Source organism: Hibiscus syriacus, unplaced genomic scaffold (genome assembly GCF_006381635.1).
Source record: "Hibiscus syriacus cultivar Baekdansim isolate YM2019G1 unplaced genomic scaffold, ASM638163v2 tig00110105_pilon, whole genome shotgun sequence".
Taxonomy (NCBI): domain Eukaryota; kingdom Viridiplantae; phylum Streptophyta; class Magnoliopsida; order Malvales; family Malvaceae; genus Hibiscus; species Hibiscus syriacus.
In genome coordinates, this window is record NW_024062591.1 from 211,969 (window position 1) to 235,016 (window position 23,048).

A 23,048-nucleotide genomic window follows, 5' to 3' on the forward strand; every position below is an offset into this window, starting at 1 on the left:
TGACTTATAATTCAAACGAAATAATGCAAATAGAACGGAAGTATTGGGAATTGGGGGGAGTTAATTGGAATTTTAATTTGAATATTTCTACACCTTTCTAAATTTGAGTGGGAAAATTTCATTAAAAAACATGATCAAAATTACAATTAAATAATTTGTAGGACTGGAGAAATTAAATGGAGCTTCAGCCCAGCCCAGCCCAAGGCGGACATTGACTGCACTCTCCTGAAATACAACGGTCAAGATTCCTTGTTTCTTAAGCTATGAACTAATCGCATCCGTCCATTATTTTTGGAATCTCTATTTTCACTTTTAAAAGCCCTTAGCGTTTCAGTCCTCTCTCCCACTTCCTTTTTCTACTCCACTCTCTTGAGAAAGGAAGAGAAGAAAAAATAGAGTAGTTTTTCTTCAAATCAAAAGCGGGTTTCCTAGCGGGTACCCTACTCATAAGATCGGGCCGGTCCTTCTTCAGGTAGGTATTTGATCCACGCTCCTTAGGGTTTGCTTTCGATTTCAGTTCATTTTAACTTCTCGAAACCATATTGCCCCAAAAGAATTTAAGCTGCCCTTATTTTGTTTATTGTTTTAGCAAAACTCTTCTTTAAAAAGTTGCAATGGGAGTTTTCTTGAAATGAAAAGCTTTTTTCTTGGCAATTTTTGTTTCCCTCTTTAAGTCAAGTTCTTTGGTGGTGCGAAATTATTCAAAACCCTGATTTCCCCTCAAAATATCTTAGGTTTTATTTGCCTTTTTCTCATATATATATATATTCTTTTTTGTCTAAAAATATATGTGTATTGTTTTTTTAGATATTTTTAATTACTTTTTAAAAAAGAATCTTTTGCTTTCTATTCATGAGTAAAGAATTGAATCTCTTTCTTTCACACCTATTTGATGTACCAACGTTCAAAAAATCTTTTTTTTTTAAGTTGATATGTATAGATAGTTTAATTTTTTAAATAGTTATTTAATATAATAAATAATATTGAGAGATACCTTATGCGCTAAGTCTACGACCATGACTTATAATATATAGGAATCGTATTAAATATTTTCCTTTCAATCATTGAAAATAGGGGTTGAAGTTTAGCTCGAATTTATCCTTTTATAAAATACTGCAATTTCAACCTTTAACCTGAGCCTTTTGACTCTTCTTTTTTGTTAGGTCAATTGGGTTTTCGAATATTTGTTTGGTATTTCGATAATGGCCGGTGAAAAGACCATGGGGAATCGTATCCTTTGCTTCAGTTCTGATTATTTGTTATGCCTTGTATGTAATGTGGCGAGTGCTTTTGATGGCTTATGATGTTTATAGGTTGAATGTTAGTGACTAAAACTCTGGTTTTATGTAGTTTATAGCTTGCGAATTACATCAACTTTATGATCTCTTAAGTTTGAGAGTGACCATTAACGATAGGTAGCAGTGGGGATTAATCAATTTGTTTGGCATCTCACTTATGGTGCATGGAACGGGTATGTTAACAAAATCACATTAATACTATTAATCTACCTTGTGATATCAACTTGATTATAATAAGAAGCAGCACTTTAACGTGTTATTAAGCTTCCTTATTGATGTTATATATCAGTCTCGCGAACTTGCACTGGAAGTCATGATCTAACCTGGATTGGTTGTGATTGTGTAATCTATTTTTATGAATTGCATTTTGATTTTGATTGTGTAATAGTTTTTGGAATGTTATGCGATTCTCTGATGATATTACTTAACCATTTAACGTAGCCGAACCTATCAATGTGGTTTTGAAGTCTGAAGCTGTTCCCAAATTGGATACCCAGCAGGATGTAGTATGCTGTGAAATTTTATTCAGAACTTTTATTTATCTAGATTTTTTTCTCAAAATTAAACTCTGTTTTTGCTTTATCAACTATCCTTCATGGTTTTGTGACGTTGGCACATTTTGATGTTTCCAGCCTTCTGGAAAACTTGGAATAGCATCTGATTTGACTTCCACAATATCTTCTACACCATATCCTTCTTCTGGTGCAAATCAAGACTTGGTTGGAGAGTCTGGTGCCAATCAATCTAGTGGCTTTGAAAATTATTACTATCCAGGTTAGAGTTAGATTAGATAGATAGCAGTTCTTCATTCTGAAACTTGGCTCTTGGACCCAATGTTGGAATCAGTACAGGCTACAACCATGGGTTTTATTGCAAATGAGATTAGGTTTTCATTCATCTTTAATTGCTGTGATGCATCAGATATCACATTTACATGCCAAAGTTTTAAAATAATGATGAATTACATTGGTTCTTCATGTGAAACTTGGCTTTCGGACCCAATGTTAGAATCAGTACAGGCTACAGCCATGGTTTTTATTGCAAACGAGATTAGGTTTTCATTCATCTTTAATTGCTGTGATGCATCGGATATCACATTTACATGCCAAAGTTTTAAAATAATGATGAATTACATTGATAATGTATTTTTATAAAAAAAATCAAATGAAAAAGCAATTGTTGGAAAGTGTTTTCAAATTAAATAGGTTTTAGAAATCTTTATGAATTTGTACGTGATACTTTAAATTCACCCTCACAATTTTATGTGACAAAATTTCTAGGCTTTAGTTCCTGTCACTAAATTTACTGTTCTGATATGTCAAATCATTTTTCTTCTTTTGCAATTTAGTTTACCATTGTACTTGAACTGTTAAGCAGATTTAGTTTTGTAAAAGAACATGAATTGGAAGTGTTTTGTGCAGGTTATGATGGGCCATTTACTCAATCGGATGATAAGGGCTATTTTCTTACCGATGGTTCACAAACAGTATGTTCTTCTGCTACTTCTTTCACTCTGCACTTTTTTTTATGACATCATTCCTTCATATTGATTCCATTGAATCATATCTTCACTTTATCATTAATGTGGAATCACAAATTCTATATATTGATTCTTCTGTTTTTTATTGGGTTGTTGCACCAGGGAGTGCAATCAGAAAATGGTTCCTTGGTCTACTATTTGCCTGGCTATAACCCATATGCAACTGGAGCTTTAATGGGTGTTGATGGTCAATGTCTTGGGCAACAACCATATTATTCATCAGGATATTATCAGCATCCGGTTTCCTATGGATCAGAGGCCATGCCTTGTTACACATGGGATTCAACATATGCTGTAGATGTTTCAAATGGGGACTTTGATGGTTTTGGAAACGTAAAATATGGTTCAGGTTCTGCTTTTGCGAAGTCGGATGGTTTCAACTCAACAAAATCAAATGGCCTTGGTGCTAAATTATCTAGATCTACTTATACTCAGCCTAACAAAGCACTAAGCAAGGTAAAGTGTATGGGGTGTCATTCATTTTGGAGATTATGATTTTATTTCTAGTTTATTCTAGGCATATAAGTTGGAATTATTTTCCATATGACAAGACTACTACTGTTGCTGCATATATTGGTAAATATGGTTTACATTATCATTTTTACAAAGATATTATGTTCTGGAATATTATAAGATCTATATAAGTCAAGAATTATGCTTCCATGATGCAACTAACTTGTTTGAAGTTAATTTGAACATCATTAGATTGTAGTGGACGGTCATCATTTTTTTGCATTTCTTTGCCCCTTGGGATTTCAAGGTTTTGATTATCTGTGTTCGTGTTGCAGGGGCCTTATTCGGGTTCAGATATATCAGCGGGATCTTATAGGGGATACTACCAAGCTGGAAAATCTCCTTCATTTAACAATCAAAAGCAAGGTGTTTCGCAATACAATGGTCCTATGAACTACAGACAAAATGGGAGAGTATGGAATCAAAATGACAGATATAGGAAATCCAACAGAGACGTTGACTTTGAAAACTCTGCTGAGCTAACTCGCGGTCCAAGGACCTCTAACAGGGCTGTTCCTTTGGATTCTTCTGTTAAGAAAGAAGACTTGGGACTTTATTCTTACAAAGATAAATACAACCTACCAGATTTTGAAATTGAGTATGAAAATGCAAAGTTCTTTGTCATTAAGTCCTACAGTGAGGATGATGTCCACAAATCCATGAAGTTTGATGTGTGGTCAAGTACTCCAAATGGCAATAAGAAGCTAGATGCTGCATTCCATGAAGCAGATACTAGAGAAAGTGAGACTGGCACCAAATGTCCTATCTTTCTCTTTTTCTCGGTGAGTTATAAATATAACTTTCGCAAGAGTTTCCATATTTTGTTTGCATTTCACTTAATCGAATAAAGGTTTCTCAAGGAATCAGTTTCCATTGATGTTTAATTAATTAACAATATCATATAGCATTTTTATCTGACCACTATGATGGATCTAAGATTCAGATTTGCTGTCTTGAATGTGTTGTTAACTGCTTATTTAAATTCCTATAAGTGTGCATTTAAACTCTTTCAGGATGTCTTTGCTAAGTATATCTATTATTTCAGTCTATTTCTGATGGCTGCTGAAATCATGATAATCTTTGTTCGTTTATGTTATTTATTATTTGCTGTTGATTGTTTTTTCTTTTGATTGGGGACTTACTTTTTAATTTCTCTGCTTATGTTGTTTCTTGACAATGTTATGTCAGGTTAATGGAAGTGGACAGTTTGTTGGCTTAGCTGAGATGATTGGCAAGGTAGACTTCAATAAAGATATGGACTTCTGGCAACTGGACAAGTGGAATGGTTTCTTCCCTGTTAAGTGGCATGTTATAAAAGATATCCCTAATAAGGAGCTGTTCCACATTATCCTGGAAAACAATGAGAACAAACCTGTGACTCATAGTAGGGACACACAAGAGGTATTTTGTTTTCTTCTCTTGATCTACAACATGTTATATTTATGGTTGTGTATGTCAAAAGTCATTTAGCTTTGTGGGTGTTCTTGCTTTGATGTGTTATGAAATGATTTATTGGAAAGAATGGGAGGGACAGATTAAAGTTCAACATGATGTGCAAGCAAATGTTAAAAGAAATATACTAAAGAACTAATGAACGCTTTCCTTCTCTTCTTCTCCCATCATCCTCCCTGTTGTCTTTTTGTTTCACCTTTTACATAATGAATCGAAAGGATTCCTGTTCATTGGAAGTGTTTAAAATTTTGTAGAGTTATTTATTAATGATCATTCAATAAACACATTATGTGGCTTTGTAGAACAAATATTGTGTAATTCAATGATAGGATTAGAAATTTTAATTCATACAGTATGTTGTTTTTATGATTGTTGTGATTATTGACTTTATCCTACATTTTGGTTGGAGTGTTATTTTTTTCCTCGTGTTTTAGTTCCATGAGTTAGCGATAAACTAGTTAACTTTTAGCCGTTCACATGACTAAGCTTGAACAAAGAGAAGGAATAAATATTACTTGTTTTGGATATGTATTATATTTTAGTCATCCTTCTAATTTCAAGTTTAGATTTGTACTAGTTCTTTTTGTATGTGTTGACAAACTATTGACCTCATGAAATAATTAAGCTTTTTCTTATGTTAACACTTATGTAACCAAACATATCGTTAATGTTATCATTCTTATGAATGCAGATTGGTCTCAAGCAAGGCTTAGAAATGCTGAATATCTTTAAAGGTTATTCAGAAAAATCATCGTTGTTAAATGACTTTGGATTTTATGAAAATAGAGAGAAGACGCTTAATGCAAAAAAGAATTACAAGTCCGGCACTCTAGGATTCATGGAAGATGTTTTGACTGTGAGTTCTCTCGGTCTCTCTCTCAACCAAACACATCATTGTTACTGCAAATTGCGGTTGACGGAATTCAAGAAGTGTTCACATTGCTGGTGCCAAGCATTATGGCCTTTAATGTTATCATACTTGTATTCATCTTTCTTTGTGGTTAATATCACAACTTGTTCATAGTTTGATACTGGGGTTAATCTGTTCATGCAGAATCAAACAAAAGCAGTTGAAAAGAAAGTGGAAGAAGACTCGAGGAGTACAAAGAACAGTGCAGATCCAACATCCCCCATCATCATTCTGACCAAAAAACTGTCCCTTAATGGCTGCAGTCGGAAGAGCGTTGGTGTGAAGAACCCGATAGCAAGTGTGTTTCCTTCCGTCCCCTCACCATAGCCATTCAAGTTTTAACTTAGTTAAGATGTGCAAGGGGTTCTGCTTTTTTTCTTTCCCTTCAGTTTTTTCTTCTTTAAAGTTGTTTTCCTAAGTTGACAAGCGGTGGAATTGAATTAGATTTGTTTGGAGTATTATTGTTCATTTCTGAAATAGTTAATTTCTTTGGTTTTTATGGATTCCTGTTCCTTTTCAATACCTAATAAAAGCAGTAATAAATATGAAGGTTGCTGCCATCTGATTAAAAGATGCTCGAATGTATTCTGTTTCTTGGATATGCCTGCATAGAAAAACCATACAACGACAGATGCAGAAATATTGGGCAAGCTAATAACATTTCAGTTAAATTACTTGTACAACCACTTGTGCAATTGAACATAAGTGTTGGAGGGTCTCAATATCAGCTCCACGTCAAGGAAAACAAGGAATCTTTTGTCAATACCAGAAATGATAAAATTAGACAAGTTTAGGGGTTAAACTAGAATTTAGCTCAGTAGTATATATTCTTTTGAATTCACCATTGAGTAATCCACTGCCAAAGGTTCAGACAGACGAAGTATCAAAAGCCGTCGGGTACCTTGCACTGCTTAAGTAAACGGAAGTCAACCACTACCTACGGTCGAAGATTCCCGGTGCTGGAGGAAACTTCAAGGGGCTTACTAAGGTGCTATGAAACTTATGGGAAGGGTTGCTTTAGAGGCAGGTGTTGGAGAGCTGCGTCATAGAGGCGAGTTTGACAAAGACAATGAGACCAAACAGCTGGTCGACATCATCGATAAAGGGCGGAAACGCATCAGCAAGTGCTGTAAAATCAACTGGTGGAACTTGATCAGTAAGATTTACTATGATCACAAACTTCAAGATTTGAAGAACTAGCTCGAGAGACTCGAAAGGTTATGCAACACATGCCGTGAGAGACATCAAAGAGTTGCTGTTTGAAGTTATAAAGGGAATGGTGTGGCAATTAGAAGATTGAGTTTGAGAGAGGGGTCCAGCAACGGGAATGAGATGTGTAGTCAGGTTGCAGATGTGGGTGCATTCAAAGTTCCCAAGCCTCAAGGACAAGTTGTTAGATTCGATGAACACTGGAAAGAGCTCAAGACACAGCTTTTTAAAGAGGGGGTTTCAGTCATTGTTGTGTATGCGCCTGGAGGATCCGGGAAGAGTACGTTGGTTAAACAGCTATGTCAAGATGAAGAAGTCAGAGGTATAATTCCCAAGCTTATAGCTTGTCTACTCTTGACCTTAGTTCTAGTTCTCGGCTGGTATGATTGTTCATGTCTACTCGTTTGAATGGGTTTCTAATGCAATGTTTGAACAGAAACATTCAAAGACACCCAAAGTGGAGGTCATTTTGCAGAAACTACATGTTAAGAATCATAGTGGAGTGTCTGAATTTCAAAGTGAGGAGGATTGTCTGAATCAGCAGGAACAAAAATTTAAGGCACGTGGCAACCAGTCCCATATTACTGATCCTTGATGATGTTTGGTCTGGGTCTGAATCCCTTGTTGAAAGCTCACGTTTGGATTGCCATAGTACAAGATCATCAAGATTTGATTTTATATATTATTTGAGACCACTAAATGATGATAATGCAAGCACCCTTTTCCGTCACAGCATTCCGGAAGATATCCAGAATAAAGTAGTTTGTCATCCCCAAGATTTGAACTTTCACCTCTTGTTAAAAATGACAGCTTGTGTGTTCTACTTTAGGTAATGGAAAGCTGTAAAGGACTGAAAAGAATGCTAAAGGACTATCCATCTTGCATTCTAATGCTGCTTACCTTCAATATTATTTTATAAAATAGTGATCATTTTATAATAATTTGACAAGTCTAATGTTTTTATAAATCTCAAAATTTGTTGACAAAAAAGATTATTTTGATATAGTTCATTTGATTTCTAGCATATTTTACTCGAGCATTGGATTAACCAGTTTTCTCATATAAACATCTTTCTACAGTAACCTGTTTGTGTTTTTCATGCAAGGTTTAACTAAGCTTTAACGATTGCTCTATTATTTATTATTAGAGTTGAGTAACATGGATATGCATTCTTGATATATATATTTTTTTAAATCCCAAAAGCAAGACAGTATCTTCAAAGCAAATTGGAGAGAGGTTTCAGGGCAGCAGATTCCCAGAATTTACAGCCAAACACCAGTTCCCGGGAAAGTTCACCAACACTTTCCGATTAATGACGACAAAAGTTGGCATAAAATGAATATACCGAGCTTCAAACTTCCAAACATGTCTGCAATGCAAATCCAAACGAAATTAACTGATGCCTGTCCTAAACACATCAACCGTCCACGTCAGCATCCCTTCCCTGACTTTTCGACGGCCCTGATATACTTGGTGCCCACCCCGTTTCAATCATAGAGTATCCTTTTAATAATTATTTCTACTAAAAGTAGAAGAGATCAAAGAAGATACAAACAGAAGCACAAGCTCCCCACTGAATCTGAGCATCCTTTTTTCTTTTAGCTAAATCTTTGTTAATTCAGATCTCTTCCAATGGTTTTAGCAATTTCAATTGCTTTATCCAATTTTTAAGAAAAGCTTTGAACAAAGCACAAAAGAATGCCAAGCAACGGCGACTCTGGAGAATCAACTTCAACTCAATCACCTCCAAACCCTAGCTCCCGAAAAGCCGAGAGGCCACCGGTGCTGAAGAAGTTCAAGACTGTAGCACCGGATGATCCGCGGCCCACACCACACTTTCCGGGCCCACTTTTCCCCACCGTTCGTCGCGTCACGAGTCTTCCCCCGTCGTCCGATCGACGTGCATCCGTTGACATCGATGCCTCCGCTGATAAGCAAAGTAGCCAAGGGAATGTTGCTGCTAGTAGCCTTAATCACGTTGATGCTGTGAATAGTTTATCAGGTAGGGATTGGATGTATCCTTCGTTTCTTGGGCCCCATGCTGCGAGGAATCGGTTGGTGACGGTTAAGCCGGCGTTGAAGCCGCCGGTTCGAGGAGATGGGGAGAGATTAGTGGAACGGGTTCAAGGTAAGTTGGTGGATGAGAAGCAGCTAAGTAACACTCCTGCCAACAAGGAGGAAATCAAAATCGTGGCGAATCAAGCTTCGACAACTACGACGATAACTGAGAGGAGTTCGGTGAGTTCGTCGAGCTCGAGGAGGATTCGAGGGCTGAAATTGAAGCGTTATTTCATCATCTTTTTGGTACGTTATTATTATTCTTTTAAAGCACAACTCTTATAAATGAAGCTTAAATTAAAATGATAAAGCAAAAGAGTAATCTTAGTAATCTAGCACCGTAAGAAAATAGAAAGTTGTTGGTTTCTAATATTATTGTTCTTATTATTATTTGCAGGTTATTTTCAGTTGTATATATCCTTTAACTTATGTGTGTCATCTGCGAAATAAAGTTGCCAGACTAGAGGTAAGTGAATTTATATACCTTTGCTCTTAACTGGTGTTTTCTTTTTAGAAGTAGTTAAAGAATTGGAATACGATATTTGAATAAATTTATACTTAAAATGTACTAATATATATATATACATACAAACCTATTGGTTTCTTATTAAAATAAAGTCATGTTTTTTCTTCTTCTTTTGATTGAAAAATGAAATAACCATATAATTATAAAGCATGAACTACTATATTGATCTTAAGAAGGCAACACTTTCTTATGTAAGACTTTCGGATGTTTTTCTGTAACATTATGCTATTTTGACCTGGAACATCGATTTTGGTAAATTTTTAAATAATGGCATCTGCTTGCAGGTAGAGAACATTAACCTTCATCGATGTTGTAGTGAAACCAATGTTGGTGGTAACAATGGCAATGAAGTTTTTCCGCCTGAAGCTGATGGTTTATATAAATTTTTTGGTAACGCTGACAGTAAAACTGTTGCTTTATACACCGTAATGTTAACCCTCACGATGCCTTTTGTGTTGTACAAATGTCTTGATTATCTTCCTCAAATAAAGATTCTCTCCAAAAGAACAAAGCCTAACAAGGAGGAGGTTCCCTTGGAGAAGAGAATTGCATATATGGTGGATGTTTGTTTCTCTGTATATCCTTATGCAAAGCTTCTTGCACTCCTTTTTGCAACAATATTTCTTATAGCATTTGGTGGCTTGGCATTGTATTCGGTCACTGACGGCAGCCTTACTGAGGCTCTTTGGCTTTCATGGACATTTGTGGCCGACTCTGGAAATCATGCTGATAGTGTTGGAATTGGTCCCAGGATTGTCTCTGTCTTTATAAGTTCAGGAGGCATGCTGATATTTGCAATGATGCTAGGGCTTGTCTCAGATGCTATCTCAGAAAAGGTTGATTCACTCCGAAAGGGGAAGAGTGAAGTCATTGAAAAGAACCATATGCTAATTCTTGGGTGGAGTGATAAATTGGTAATTTTCATCATTTTGTATATTCCTTTTTTGACCAGTGATTGATTATTCCTCAGTAATCTTTAAGTGATACTGAATCTCTAATTTTGGTCTTGTAAGAGATAGATGACTAAAGTTAAGGGCCTCCAGATAGAAAGCCTTGGGTTTAAGAAATAATATTTTTTATTGTAGGGATCACTTTTGAAGCAACTAGCAATAGCGAACAAAAGTGTTGGTGGTGGAGTGGTAGTAGTACTAGCCGAAAGAGACAAAGAAGAAATGGAGATGGATATAGCAAAGCTGGAATTTGACTTTATGGGAACATCTGTCATTTGCAGGAGTGGAAGTCCTCTGATACTTGCTGATTTAAAGAAGGTAATTTGAGATCTTAAATCAGTTGAGGGTTACATGGATGTTAGGTTCCCGAGGAACATTCAGTGGGTTGTTTCCTTTATTTATATACTTTGCTCATTTCATTTTCTCCCTTGTTTTTTTCTCCTTATACAAATGCATCTGGATTTATATTCTTCAAATTACAGGTCTCTGTATCGAAAGCGCGTGCCATTATTGTATTAGCATATGATGAAAATGCAGATCAGGTTGCTCAAACTTTCATTTTGTTCGTGTTCTTCAAATTTTTTTTCTTAGAAAACATCAGTGATTCTGTATTCTTTTTCCAGAGTGATGCTCGGGCCTTGAGGGTTGTGCTCAGTCTAACTGGGGTTAAGGAGGGTTTGAGGGGTCATGTTGTGGTTGAAATGAGTGACCTTGACAATGAGCCCCTGGTAAAGCTTGTTGGAGGAGATCTCATAGAAACTGTTGTTGCACATGATGTGATTGGCCGCTTGATGATACAGTGTGCTCTGCAACCTGGCCTCGCACAGGTTACTCTTTTTTAAGTTGCACCTTTAAATTACATGAAGTACATTGAAGTTGGGGACTTTTTCTTATGTGTTGAAGAATGTCCAGTAATTACCAATGAAAATATTCAAATATTGTTATCTGTAAATAAGGTGCCCATTTTGGATTGGTCACACATCTTGATTGGACTAAATGATTAAACTATTTTCCCTTTTTTTTCGAAAATACTTTTCTCAGCACCTCATTGTGCATTATATTTGGTCTTTTTCCTGTTGTCTTCAGCGCTTTAGACTCGAGTAGCATGACTGCTGATCTTGTTACTTATGGTATTCATTTTAAGAACCCAATATATTCTCTTTTGCTCACCTGTTTAAGTCAGTCGTTTGCTATGTAATTTTTTATACTAATTCACCTAACAATTCACCACCGGGCTATTCTCGTTTCTAGGTTGTTGCATAAGTGCTAAGTACTTCTTTCTGAGGAAAAGATGGTTTCCCAGTCCTCATACATTTAATTAAAATAATAGTTGCACATTCACAATTTGTAGAATCTCTCCACTTCTAATCTTTTGTGTTAGTTTCCTCTGTATCATTAATTTTTTTCCTAGAGAGGGTTAGTCCATGCATTTCATCAAAATAATTGTTGCACATTCACAAATTTGTAGAATCTCTCCACTTTTACTCTTTTGTGTTATTTCCTCATTGCATCATTTAAAATTTTCCCATAGAGGGTCCAACTTTATTATTGATTATCTTCTATTTCCCATGCCATTTTTATTTGAATACTATGAATATTGTGATTTATGTTCCTCGTTTTTTTATAGATTTTTGTAAACTTTGGATTGGTAGCATATATTCAGAGTCCTAAGCCAACAGTAATCCTTAGTTTCTTTATTAATCAAGAGAATATGTTTTTTCGCTTTAGTTTGATTTTTATTTTTCTATTGTCAGATATGGGAGGATATATTGGGGTTTGAGAATGATGAGTTTTACATTAAAAGGTGGCCTCAGTTGGATGGTATGCAGTTTGAAGAAGTGCTCATTTCATTTCCTGATGCAATTCCTTGTGGGTCAAGGTTGCAGCAGATAATGGGAAAATAATCATCAATCCAGATGATAATTATGTACTGAAAGAAGGGGATGAAGTTCTTGTTATAGCCGAGGATGATGACACTTATGCTCCTGGTCCTCTCCCAGAGGTAATTTCACTTTCTTTTCTCTCTCTAGCTATGAAATTCTTGAAAGCTAGAGCATTAGCAGGTTGAGAAGTTATAAAGCTAATTCATTTTACTGATTTTCTAAAACTATTATCCTAATGTCATATTTAGTCATGAAAAGCATATCTATGTAGAATTTACTGATGGCAATCCTGTATTTTCTCTTTAAATCTTTTCTATTCTTTATATTAGAAGTCTAAAACAGTGGTCCTTAGTTGTCTTTTCTTGTTTGATATACCGCATGCAGGTATGCAGAGTTAGCTTTCCGGAGGTACCTGAACTTCCAAAATATCCTGAGAGGATACTGTTCTGTGGCTGGCGGCGTGATATTCATGATATGATTATGGTAATTCACTTGCTTATTGTTCTGAACTGTATACTATTTCTTTCCAATATCCGTGTTGTTATATAAATAACATACAAAGACACCAAGGGAATTTAGCACTGATGGAGCTTAAAAAGCAATGACAGAAATTAAGAGATTGGAGTTTGTATTTCCTAGAAGATGCAGTCTCATCTTTCTTGATATGTGAACCCATGTTTAACTTTCAGGTTCTGGAGGCATTTCTCGCACCAGGTTCAGAACTGTGGATGTTTAACGAGGTTACAGAAAAAGAAAGAGAGACAAAATTGATTGATAGTGGACTTGATATTTCTGGATTAGAAAACATTAAACTTGTCCACCGTGAGGGGAATGCTGTCATTAGAAGGCACTTAGAAAGCCTTCCTTTGGAGACTTTTGATTCTGTAAGTTGTTATGTCCTCTCTCTGGACTCTCCCTTTTTCAGTTGGCATAACTCCAAGTACTTTTAATTTATGTTACTTCGCTCCAGTAATTAGTGTTACTGTTTCTTAAGTCTATTGTTTTAGTCACTCGCTCCACTCGTAAGTCAACTGATTACTAACTCTAAAGGACAGATTTTAATTCTTGCAGATGAGTCACTGGAGGACTCTGTAGTGCATTCGGACTCTAGATCTCTTGCCACCCTTCTCCTTATTCGAGACATACAGGCAAGCTTTATGCTGTCTTACTAGTTTTAATAAAATGAGACAGATTACTGTACAAACCAGGATCTTTTAGCTTCTTGCCAACGTAAAATACCAGACTACCAAAATAAGGAATAATAAGCAAAGCAGGGAATGATAAGAGTATGAAACTAATAATCAAGGATTTTGGTTAGCATCTTTAATGTGGCATAAGCAATCTGTTGAGGTAGGCATTAGGCTGCTTACATGTGAGATTCCCTAGTCATGATCATGACCAGTACTATTTGCTTCCTTTGTGAATTGCAGTCAAAACGTCTCCCCTACAAAGATACAAGATCAACTTCTTTACGGCCTGCCGGATTCTCTCACAGTTCCTGGATCCGTGAAATGCAGCAAGCTTCAGATAAATCGATAATCATTAGTGAAATTCTGGACTCTAGGACAAGGAACCTAGTTTCTGTTTCGAGAATCAGCGACTATGTGCTGTCAAATGAGCTTGTAAGTATGGCACTGGCAATGGTGGCTGAAGACAAGCAAATAAACCGTGTTCTTGAGGAGCTTTTTGCAGAGGAGGTAACTCTTACACCCCTCTTTTTTGTTTGTTTGATGATACAGAATGTTTACGACGAAAATAAGTACTCTTTATTGGTTTCAAAATGTGAGGTGCAAGATCTTTGCTGAGTTTTTAGCTTCTTTTCTTTTGCAGGGGAATGAGATGTGTATCAAACCTGCAGAATTCTACTTATTTGAGCAGGAAGAGCTATGCTTTTATGAAATAATGATTAGGGGTCGCCAAAGAAAAGAAATTGTTATTGGCTATCGCCTCGCAAATTCCGAGCGTGCAGTTATCAACCCTCCAAGAAAGTCGGAACCAAGAAAATGGTCTCTTGACGATGTTTTTGTTGTCATCTCATCAGGTTCATGAATGCAACGCATAGGATACTTTCCTCTGTAATTGTGCTATTACTGATCCTCCTCGATTCGTCTATATATGTCCACTTGCATTTTCAACTGTAACTAGAGTTTCACTGAGAAAGATAGCTTCATGAAACAAAGGTAGGTAGAATAGAAACCTTGATTCGCGGATTTAACCCGACAATCATGTTCTGCTACTGTACCGAGATTATTGTCAAGAAAATGAGGGCTTTTTAAAATAAAATAAAATTAAAAAGGGTGATGCAGAGTCATTCATTGATGTTAGTATCGGAGGACTAGGATTTGTTGCATTTTGATACACAATATGACACCGCAATGAACACAATTCACTGATTGGTGGAACAACAATGTTTTCTACAATATCAAGGGAAGGGAGAAGAATTCACATTTGACATTTATTCATAACGTTGATAAAATACAATCAATTGAGACGACCTAAATTGTATGAGGCATACAAAAACATGTTCTTCTCCAAAATCACACTTGAGGCCATGTCAAATTGATATGTCCAGCAAGTCCAGGACCAAATTCTCCATCATTAGAGCCGCCACTGCAGAACAATTCGTGCCCTTCCCTGCTTTGTTGATGGTAGAATTGGGTGGGCAAGAGGAAAGTGGAAGAACGGGGAGGTTTTGGCAGTTGCAAATCTCGACCATGTAGCCATCAGGTTAATGGAAGAACAACTGGTCCACTCGAACCCCGCCTTCTTCCACCACTGCCGTCACGTGCTCCATCCCCATCTCTTGCAGTTTCCTCATCACCTGCTTCATGTCGGAGCACTGGAATGATATGTGGTTGTCTTTGGGGTTTATCTTCTCTTTCTTTGCCGGCGGCACACTTTCTGATTCCAGCAAATGGATGCCCATTCCATAGTTGAACAACCTTCAAATGCCCATGTACAACTTAATTTACGCATACTACTAAAATTTCACTCGACATATTTAACACATAAATCCAAATTTAAAAAATAAGATTATATTAAAACAGCAGCTTAGAGAAAGCATACCAAGCTCCTTCAAAGTTGAAAGAAGAAGGGCGTTTGATGAGAACAAATCCAAGAACCTGCTCATAAAACCTCACAGATCTGCTGACTGATTTGCAAACAAAAGAAACGTGGTTCAAAGACAACAAAGGCATTCTTGTTGAGTTGTTGTTGAGTTTGAAGAAGACAGCTCTTCCATCTCTCCCACATTTCCCATTCTTATTACTTTCTCACTCTTTTTGCCGTTAGACTTGTTCCACTGAGTTTTATCATGACCCCTTTTATAAAGGCTAGAACTTCAGTGTATGAGAAATAAATGGTTAATTTCATCAAATGTCCTCAAACAATTGACTATATTATAAAGTGACCCCTAAATGTCAAAAAATCATTATAATCTAACAGCTGAGGTGATAAATGCAAATTTAGATATGAGATGTAGCCATGTAGGTGGATCAAATGGTAAGTATATATGTGTTTATCACATGTATGATTTAAAATTAATATACAAGTATTCACATACGTAAATTATTTATATAGTATTAGTATGTATATTTTCAAGTTAAACTTAATATATATATCCCATATATAATTTAAATTGATATTAAATATTGAAATTAATGACTAATTTAATAAGAAAAAAATTAATCAACTATCAGGTGGTCTAACGAGATGAGATGTTAAGTCTCTTAAGCAAAGTTAAGAGTTTGAATTTTGATATGGTGAATGAAAAAAAACATAGATTGAAATGATTGTCCTATAATATATATTAATTGATCAATAGATTAAATTTGGATGATTTAAAAGTGGAATTAATATTTTATAATTTAGACATCAATATGGTCATAGTTGGAGGATACACGCATGGTGCAACTAACCCTGAGAAAAATGAATAATGTTTAATATTATTACAAGCTTTCTTAGAGAAAAGGAAGGCCAAGTATATAATTAGTAAAATATTACAAGTAGTCCCACCAACGTAATAATTGATAGAAGGGGAAACTGCATGACAAGTTTTTTTTAAAACACAGATTTGGTGCTATTCTTATCCACACACAACCTACCACCTACCCCTCATTTTCTACCATTATATCAAACACATGTGTGGCATTTTAACTTTTATTTTCTTTAAATTGATTTACAAATAATGATAAGTCCAAGACTTCTTCTTTGTATTTCAAAATTCAATTTAATTATAAATAATTAATAATCTAAACTAAACTTAAAATGAAACTAATTTTAAAACCAATACTTAAAATTAATTAATACCTATACGCCCTCTCTCTCATATTAATAACTGATAAAGAGGCCTATCCCAATCTAAAACTTTCAACACTGGGCTCATAGCTCAGATTCAATTGTTTATCAATCTTTCAAGGATGGATATTAATAATTTATAAAGAAATTTTACTAATGCTTGGATTCAAATATTTAATGCATTGATTCCATTATAAGCTCCATAAATTAAAAGATATAAAAAATATACAATTTCATATTGAAATTTCAGTTTAATTACGTAGCTAATGCTTTCATTAGTATTCATAATACAATGTGAGGTAACCTAAGGCCTTGGTTGCCAATTCTCCTAACTTAGGATGCCTCAAAACAGCCGTGCGTCCTCCCCTTTGTTGGGTTAACTGTTCTACGGCCGCGCTATAATCAGGCAATGAGCTGCAACCCATGAAATTGCAGCCTCCATTCCCACTCAACAGTTTCACCAAAAGCTAAGCGGCGTTCAACTCAATCATCCTGTTGGAATGCTGTCTGCAAAGATGGATATGGTCACAGGCCAAAGCAGCTTCATTCTTCCCCATGCCCATTTTCAAGCTGCCATTACTAATTACCTGATGATTATCGCTATCACGGAAGATTCTGCCCAAGGAACCAATCCATCTTATGGCCTTTCCACCTGGGGAGTTGGTCTTAAATGCTTTGCATCTAAGATTAATATTATATTCGGCTTCGTGGTGTAGATGTGATTCACCACCACAATGTTCTGTTGTAACCATGCACGCCCAGACCAAAGGAATGGGTGAACCGGTTGAAACTTGGGTCGTAGATGATAATAAGGCGGTTGGTGTTGGCGATGCAAGCGTCAAAAAGGCGGTAGAGCTTGTGGAAACGAGAACGATTTGTGGCGGTGAAGAGTTGGCAAAAGATGGTCTTGCGTTTACACATGAAGGTAAAGATAAGGCCTCGTTAAGGATCCTGGAGACCGCTGAGATTACAGAGAAGCAATGAATTGGGTTCAAGTAAAGCAGTACCGGGTCCAAGGAGATGTAGCGGAATAGGGTTTTAAGCATTTGCGAAAGTTGACACACTATCTTCCCCATCTGTCTGCAGTTCACCCTAAACAATTTGGCTTGGCCGAGGGCATGGTCGACAACTGAAAGATAAAACTTTATCATCCTTCATATGCATTAACACACGATCTTTGTTTATAAAACCGATTACCTGGCGAAAAGGATTACACTCAATCGTTGTAACCGGCCTTCATCGGTAGCTTATTACTTTTAACATGTGCATCATCCTTCTCGCTTCCACCTAGGATTGCACTTGAAGTCAATCTCGCTCGGGATGACACTGGTTCCAAATCTACACTGGGCTTACCAAGTCGATGACATTGTCAAGGAAGGAAAAAGAAGTAGGCGGAGCTGTTATGTAAGTGTAAGTCTGTTTTATCGTAATATAGGCAAGAAGCCTACTAATGAATATGGTTTGGATTTCTTGTAATTTGTAAATATAGTGTATTAGTAAGGGATTTCTTAGAAATCATGGCCTAGAGTGATACTAATTCATCTCGAATGGGGTTGGGTATGAATGCTGCTGCTGTTGTAAATTCATAATAATAACTGCTCAAAGCATTAACAAGAAGCTGCCCTCAACATGTGTGGTAGCCAGTGGCCATGCGCACATGCCACCAACAAATTGGCCCAACTACCCCAAAAATCTCTCACAACTGAAATAATCATTTAAAAGAAAAACAAGGATCCAATCCGATTTGCTCCAAAATTGCATATAAAAGAACAAAAAATGAGGCTGTGATCCAAGCCAACAATCACAGCCAAACATCTGTTTTGCGATTGCTGAGTGACTCACTGGTTACCCAACTCATCAAATCTCTCATCACTTTCTTTTAAGCGCCGACAACCACTTATCTTTCCTTCAGATCCACTCGTTCCCCTCTCCCAACTCACCTATTCCCTCGTCAACCCAGTCAAGATTCTTACCCACCTTCCTATTTGTAAATGCTCGTCTTCCTATTCCCCTCCCCTCTTTCTCAAATATTTTTCTCGACTGATATTCCAAAATCGCTCTCTTTCTCAGGGCAAAGATCTGTTGAACACCTTCTACTCCAAGTTTGTGTGAAACTTGGATTTTTTCCTTACTCAGATCCATGAACTCGTTTTTTCAGACTCCGTCCGAGTTCAGATCAAAGCGAAAATCGTTGCGGAACTGTGACGACGTAGAATAGAGTTATTTCCCCCCCCCCTCAGAATTAGGAATTTTTTTTCAAGTGTAGGGTTCGAGTATGTCGGCTGTGCGAAGATGGAGCGAGGGAATGTCCTCGGATAATGTTAAGGGTTTGGTTTTAGCTATTTCTTCCAGTTTATTTATTGGGGTAAGTTTCATCGTTAAGAAAAAAGGCTTGAAAAAAGCCGGTGCTTCTGGCGTCAGGGCAGGTACTGCAATTTATCAAAAGTTTACTTCTTTTTTTGATGATTTGATTTCGCATTTCATTTTTTTCTCTTTAATTGGAAATTGCAATTAGGTTTAAATATCTTGCAGTGTTGTGGGATTCTGTGAAGAGTTGTTTACAAAATTTAGAAAACGAATTTGAGTGAAGTTTAAGTGATGAATATTTATTTGACCTTTGATTTTAATTCATCAATGCGGGAATTATTTGATTTGAACTCTTGTCAGTCTAGTATGTAAGCTTGTATTTAGTAAACTAATCTTCATGTTGTTTCTTTTTCTTCATAAAATTAATCATTTCTGTCTATCAAATTGCACCGGCCTTTTCGTATGCATCCTTTTGATCTTGGGTTTCAGTGTCATCTTTGATTGTATGTATCTTCTAACTTATTGATTTACGAAATTCCTCAATCTGTCCAAGTTTCTGTATGCTGAAGTTTTGCATAATTTGTGAAAGAAAGATACAATATGTCTCTATAGAATGAAATTGACGAAAATGATATGCTTTTGATTTTTCAAATTCTAGCTGATCTTTGGTATTGCATGTATGTTTTGTTGCAATTGAACAGATTTTTTTCTATTCATTATAATTATGTGTTTATTGCATTAACTTTTCTGCTACATATGCAATTAGATATATATATTATATTTTTTGTTTTATCTCAATTATTTAAAGAACTTTGAATGTATTTGTTAATATTTAGTGATTCTTCACCTTTTTGTTTCTTATTCTTATGCATGATCAATCACAATGACATTAGTTTTTTCTGGTTTATACACAGGAGTTGGAGGGTATTCGTACTTGCTTGAGCCACTTTGGTGGGCTGGCATGATAACAAGTGAGTTTTATGGGTTTCTCATTGATAATTAACTCTATCTTATGGACTTTTTTTCTTCCTATTTGGAACCTAAATCGTTTTTTTCCTTTTCTCATTTTTAACTTATTTTCCAAATATTATCCCTAAAAGCAGATGTTATAAAAGCTATGTTACACCAATTAACAATGTGTTATTCTTTTCAATAATATATCCTGCATCCATGATAAGATTTTCTTAGTTACATTGCATGCTTACACCTCAATGTTCGGGAAGTTATCAGACTGCAGCCTTTTAAATACTAGTGAGATGGTCAAGTTTTTTTGCTTATGATTCATGATTCTAGTGGAAAACGTAGTTAATTCTAATTTTTAATCAACTTTGCAACAGTGGTCATCGGGGAAATTGCTAATTTTGCTGCTTATGCATTTGCACCGGCCATACTGGTCACTCCTCTCGGTGCTCTCAGCATCATTATCAGGCATACAAACTTGTCTCTCAAATATAGGTTTGACATTTAAGTGTTTATCGTTAATCACCACTTCTAATGCAGTGCGATACTAGCACATATCATTTTGCGGGAGAGGTTACATACTTTTGGGATTCTCGGTTGTGCTTTATGTGTTGTGGGCTCAACAACAATTGTATTGCATGCTCCCCCTGAACGTCAGATTGAATCCGTATCAGAAGTTTGGGCTCTTGCTACAGAGCCAGGTTGCATTTTCTTAAAGATATTGTTGCTAGCTCTTATGTTTTTTTTTCTTCTCGAAATTGTTGAAATAAAAAAGGAAATGAATGTATCATATTTGAGTTTTTTTGCAGGATTTTTGTTTTACGCGGCTCTGGTCATAACAATTGTCTTTATACTTATATTCCACTTTGTTCCACAATATGGACAGACACACATTATGGTTTACATTGGAGTATGTTCTCTCGTGGGTTCTATTTCGGTATGCGTCAGGACTAGGTTATTGGTTGCTTTATCCTATGTACGTTTGATTGTATTGCCTTCCCTCAGATTGTTGTTTTTAAGAGTGTTCTTTGACAGGTCATGAGCGTTAAAGCACTCGGTATTGCCTTGAAGTTAACATTTTCAGGAATGAATCAGCTTGTATATCCGCAGACATGGGCCTTTACTTTAGTTGTGGCTACTTGTGTGATTACCCAAATGAATTATTTAAACAAGGTAATGGTTACACAGTCTTTTCTTCCTTTGGTACTCTCTATTTCCTAAAATGCCTAGATTTGTGTTTTTCTTTTGATTACTTTTCATACCCCTGAAAGAAAAGGAGATGAAAGAAATGTTGGCCAAGAAGAATTTTTTTCATTTTACTTCAAAATTTTTCTCATCTCCCCCTCAAATGTTACTTATGGGTATTTTTGTTTATGTTGTTCATAATCATTAATTTAAACTTGAAATCAGTTGAAATTTATGTATTTGTTATTTTCTTACTCGAATCAATGTTCACTTACCTTGAATTTGTGTTGCTGATTTTTGCTTATTTAAGACTTCAGTTTCAGTCTGATTCTGTTGTTGTTATAATTATTTTGCCTTCATAATTGCAGGCACTTGATACTTTCAACACAGCCGTTGTTTCTCCTATATACTATGTTATGTTTACGTCGCTGACCATTTTGGCTAGTGTGATCATGTTTAAGGTAATTTCCAGTCATTAATGGTATCAGAATGGCTCAAAAGTTTTAGTAGTTATTATGTTTAAAAGAACCTAGTTGATACTTTCTGCCATCGTGCACACAAATGTTATTGCAATTAATTTGTCTTCAACATGCAATGAGTTTGCTTAATCCTATATGTACTGTGCTTGCCTTCTTAAAGGAAAAAGAACTGTGTGTAGAAGTGCGGAATGTTTGGTCAGTCAAGATGTAGCCGACAATTCTAAGTTAAAATTCTCTTGTTTGGTTTCATATAGTAGCCCTGTTTGTGACTGCTATGATATGAAATCAAACTTCCTTTTGGTTCTGCGCTGGTTTAGATTGCTGCTGATCCCTTATCTGCCTTGTTCTCAATTTTGAAGCTAAAGATTTGAGTAGCATATTTGATAACTGCTTTCTAGTTTACTTTTTTTTTAAAAACTTGGATTGACCTTGGCATTACCTTATTGAAGTTTGATATTCTGATATCAGGACTGGGATAGGCAGACACCAACTCAGATTATAACAGAGATTTGCGGATTTGTGACAATCCTCTCAGGAACATTTCTTCTTCACAAAACCAAGGATATGGTTGATGGTATGCTGTCATGAACCTTGAATTGTGAATTCATACGCTTTGACCATTCATTCTCTAACATCTCCTTTTGGCTCATAAAGAAACATTTGTAAACTTTTAATAGAGATTATGTTCAATCAGGTCCGAGTTTGTCAACATCCATGTCTATGCGATCATTAAAGCATGAAGAAGAGGAGGTGGTAATTGAAGGCATCCCTCTTAAGCGGCAGGATTCACTGAGAAAACCTTGATTGAAGTTGTAGGCCATCACAGCTATTCCTACACGGCTCAAATAGCACCTGGGGAGGAACACCTCGATGATTGTATTTTATTAGCAGCTTATTCATTTTTTGGAGGAGGTGAGATGATTGTTCATGGCCTTGTTTCTTTCATTATCATTAACCCTTTGGCCGAAAATAACATCTTATCTTGAGCAGGGTCAGGGTCAGGGTCAGGGTCAGGGTCAGGGTCAGGGTCAGGGTGGTTAATACATAGTGTTATGGTTTGCTTTATTGTATCAACAATTGAGTGGAACACTAAGAAAAAGAATCAAATACATGCTTTGCTTATTTCTTTCGGTTGGAATGCTCTTTTTATTGAACTCCTCGATAGATAGAAATGTAGTTGAATCCATTTCTAACCGAACCAGAATGGGCTTTGATTCATTGTGGCTGTAACAAGAGTGATCTCTCTACTCCATTTTTTTATGAAAAAATAATAGATTCGTCACGTTATTAAAAATTAAGTTTTAAAAAAGTCGAAAGAAGATTATATATTAAATAACATTTAAAAAAAATAAAGGTAAAAAATATCATTTAATTTGTAAGGTCTATTTTGATCCCAGCCGAAGTGGATCGAGCTGCGATTCAGTTTCTTCATATTGCTAATTTACATTAACGTTTGCTTTTACAACATCTTTTCTGCGTTAA

The 23,048-nt window shown here is 35.9% G+C and overlaps 3 protein-coding genes and 1 pseudogene across 7 annotated transcripts; 3 read left to right on the plus strand and 1 right to left on the minus strand.

Annotated features, from left to right (window-relative positions):
* Positions 1-320: 320 nt before the first annotated feature.
* Positions 321-6,226, plus strand: LOC120214721 (YTH domain-containing protein ECT1-like). Of its 3 annotated transcripts, none has more exons than XM_039212551.1 (10): positions 321-472; positions 1,164-1,230; positions 1,740-1,804; positions 1,931-2,072; positions 2,720-2,784; positions 2,941-3,294; positions 3,627-4,133; positions 4,540-4,752; positions 5,495-5,659; positions 5,858-6,226. In XM_039212551.1, the coding sequence occupies exons 2-10, from the start codon at positions 1,203-1,205 to the stop codon at positions 6,038-6,040; spliced, it is 1,722 nt and encodes a 573-aa protein (XP_039068482.1). In that variant the 5' UTR covers positions 321-472; positions 1,164-1,202; the 3' UTR covers positions 6,041-6,226. The 3 variants fall into 3 exon arrangements, with proteins under 3 accessions (XP_039068482.1, XP_039068481.1, XP_039068483.1); XM_039212550.1 differs by having other exon boundaries at positions 326-482; positions 1,172-1,230; XM_039212552.1 differs by having other exon boundaries at positions 326-482; positions 1,172-1,230; positions 1,740-1,801.
* A 2,261-nt stretch (positions 6,227-8,487) lies between these two features.
* Positions 8,488-14,601, plus strand: LOC120214722 (ion channel DMI1-like). Its single transcript, XM_039212553.1, is given in 13 exon segments — positions 8,488-9,226; positions 9,378-9,446; positions 9,791-10,420; positions 10,592-10,774; positions 10,939-10,998; positions 11,080-11,283; positions 12,211-12,328; positions 12,331-12,458; positions 12,724-12,822; positions 13,029-13,223; positions 13,395-13,487; positions 13,770-14,036; positions 14,170-14,601. Coding segments are annotated over 13 exon segments (2,871 nt in total). The 5' UTR covers positions 8,488-8,620; the 3' UTR covers positions 14,389-14,601.
* Positions 14,602-14,835: 234 nt separating this feature from the next.
* LOC120214686 lies at positions 14,836-15,598 on the minus strand (annotated as a pseudogene).
* Positions 15,599-18,448: 2,850 nt separating this feature from the next.
* LOC120214723 (probable magnesium transporter NIPA4) lies at positions 18,449-22,426 on the plus strand. Of its 3 annotated transcripts, XM_039212555.1 has the most exons (10): positions 18,449-18,659; positions 18,895-19,061; positions 19,857-19,913; positions 20,280-20,370; positions 20,443-20,603; positions 20,712-20,839; positions 20,938-21,075; positions 21,456-21,548; positions 22,035-22,140; positions 22,246-22,426. In XM_039212555.1, exons 2-10 carry the CDS (start codon positions 18,911-18,913, stop codon positions 22,368-22,370), a joined length of 1,050 nt encoding a protein of 349 aa, XP_039068486.1. In that variant the 5' UTR covers positions 18,449-18,659; positions 18,895-18,910; the 3' UTR covers positions 22,371-22,426. The 3 variants fall into 3 exon arrangements, with proteins under 3 accessions (XP_039068486.1, XP_039068485.1, XP_039068487.1); XM_039212554.1 differs by lacking the exon at positions 18,449-18,659 and having other exon boundaries at positions 18,675-19,061; XM_039212556.1 differs by lacking the exon at positions 18,449-18,659 and having other exon boundaries at positions 18,676-19,061; positions 22,261-22,426.
* The last annotated feature ends 622 nt before the right edge of the window (positions 22,427-23,048 follow it).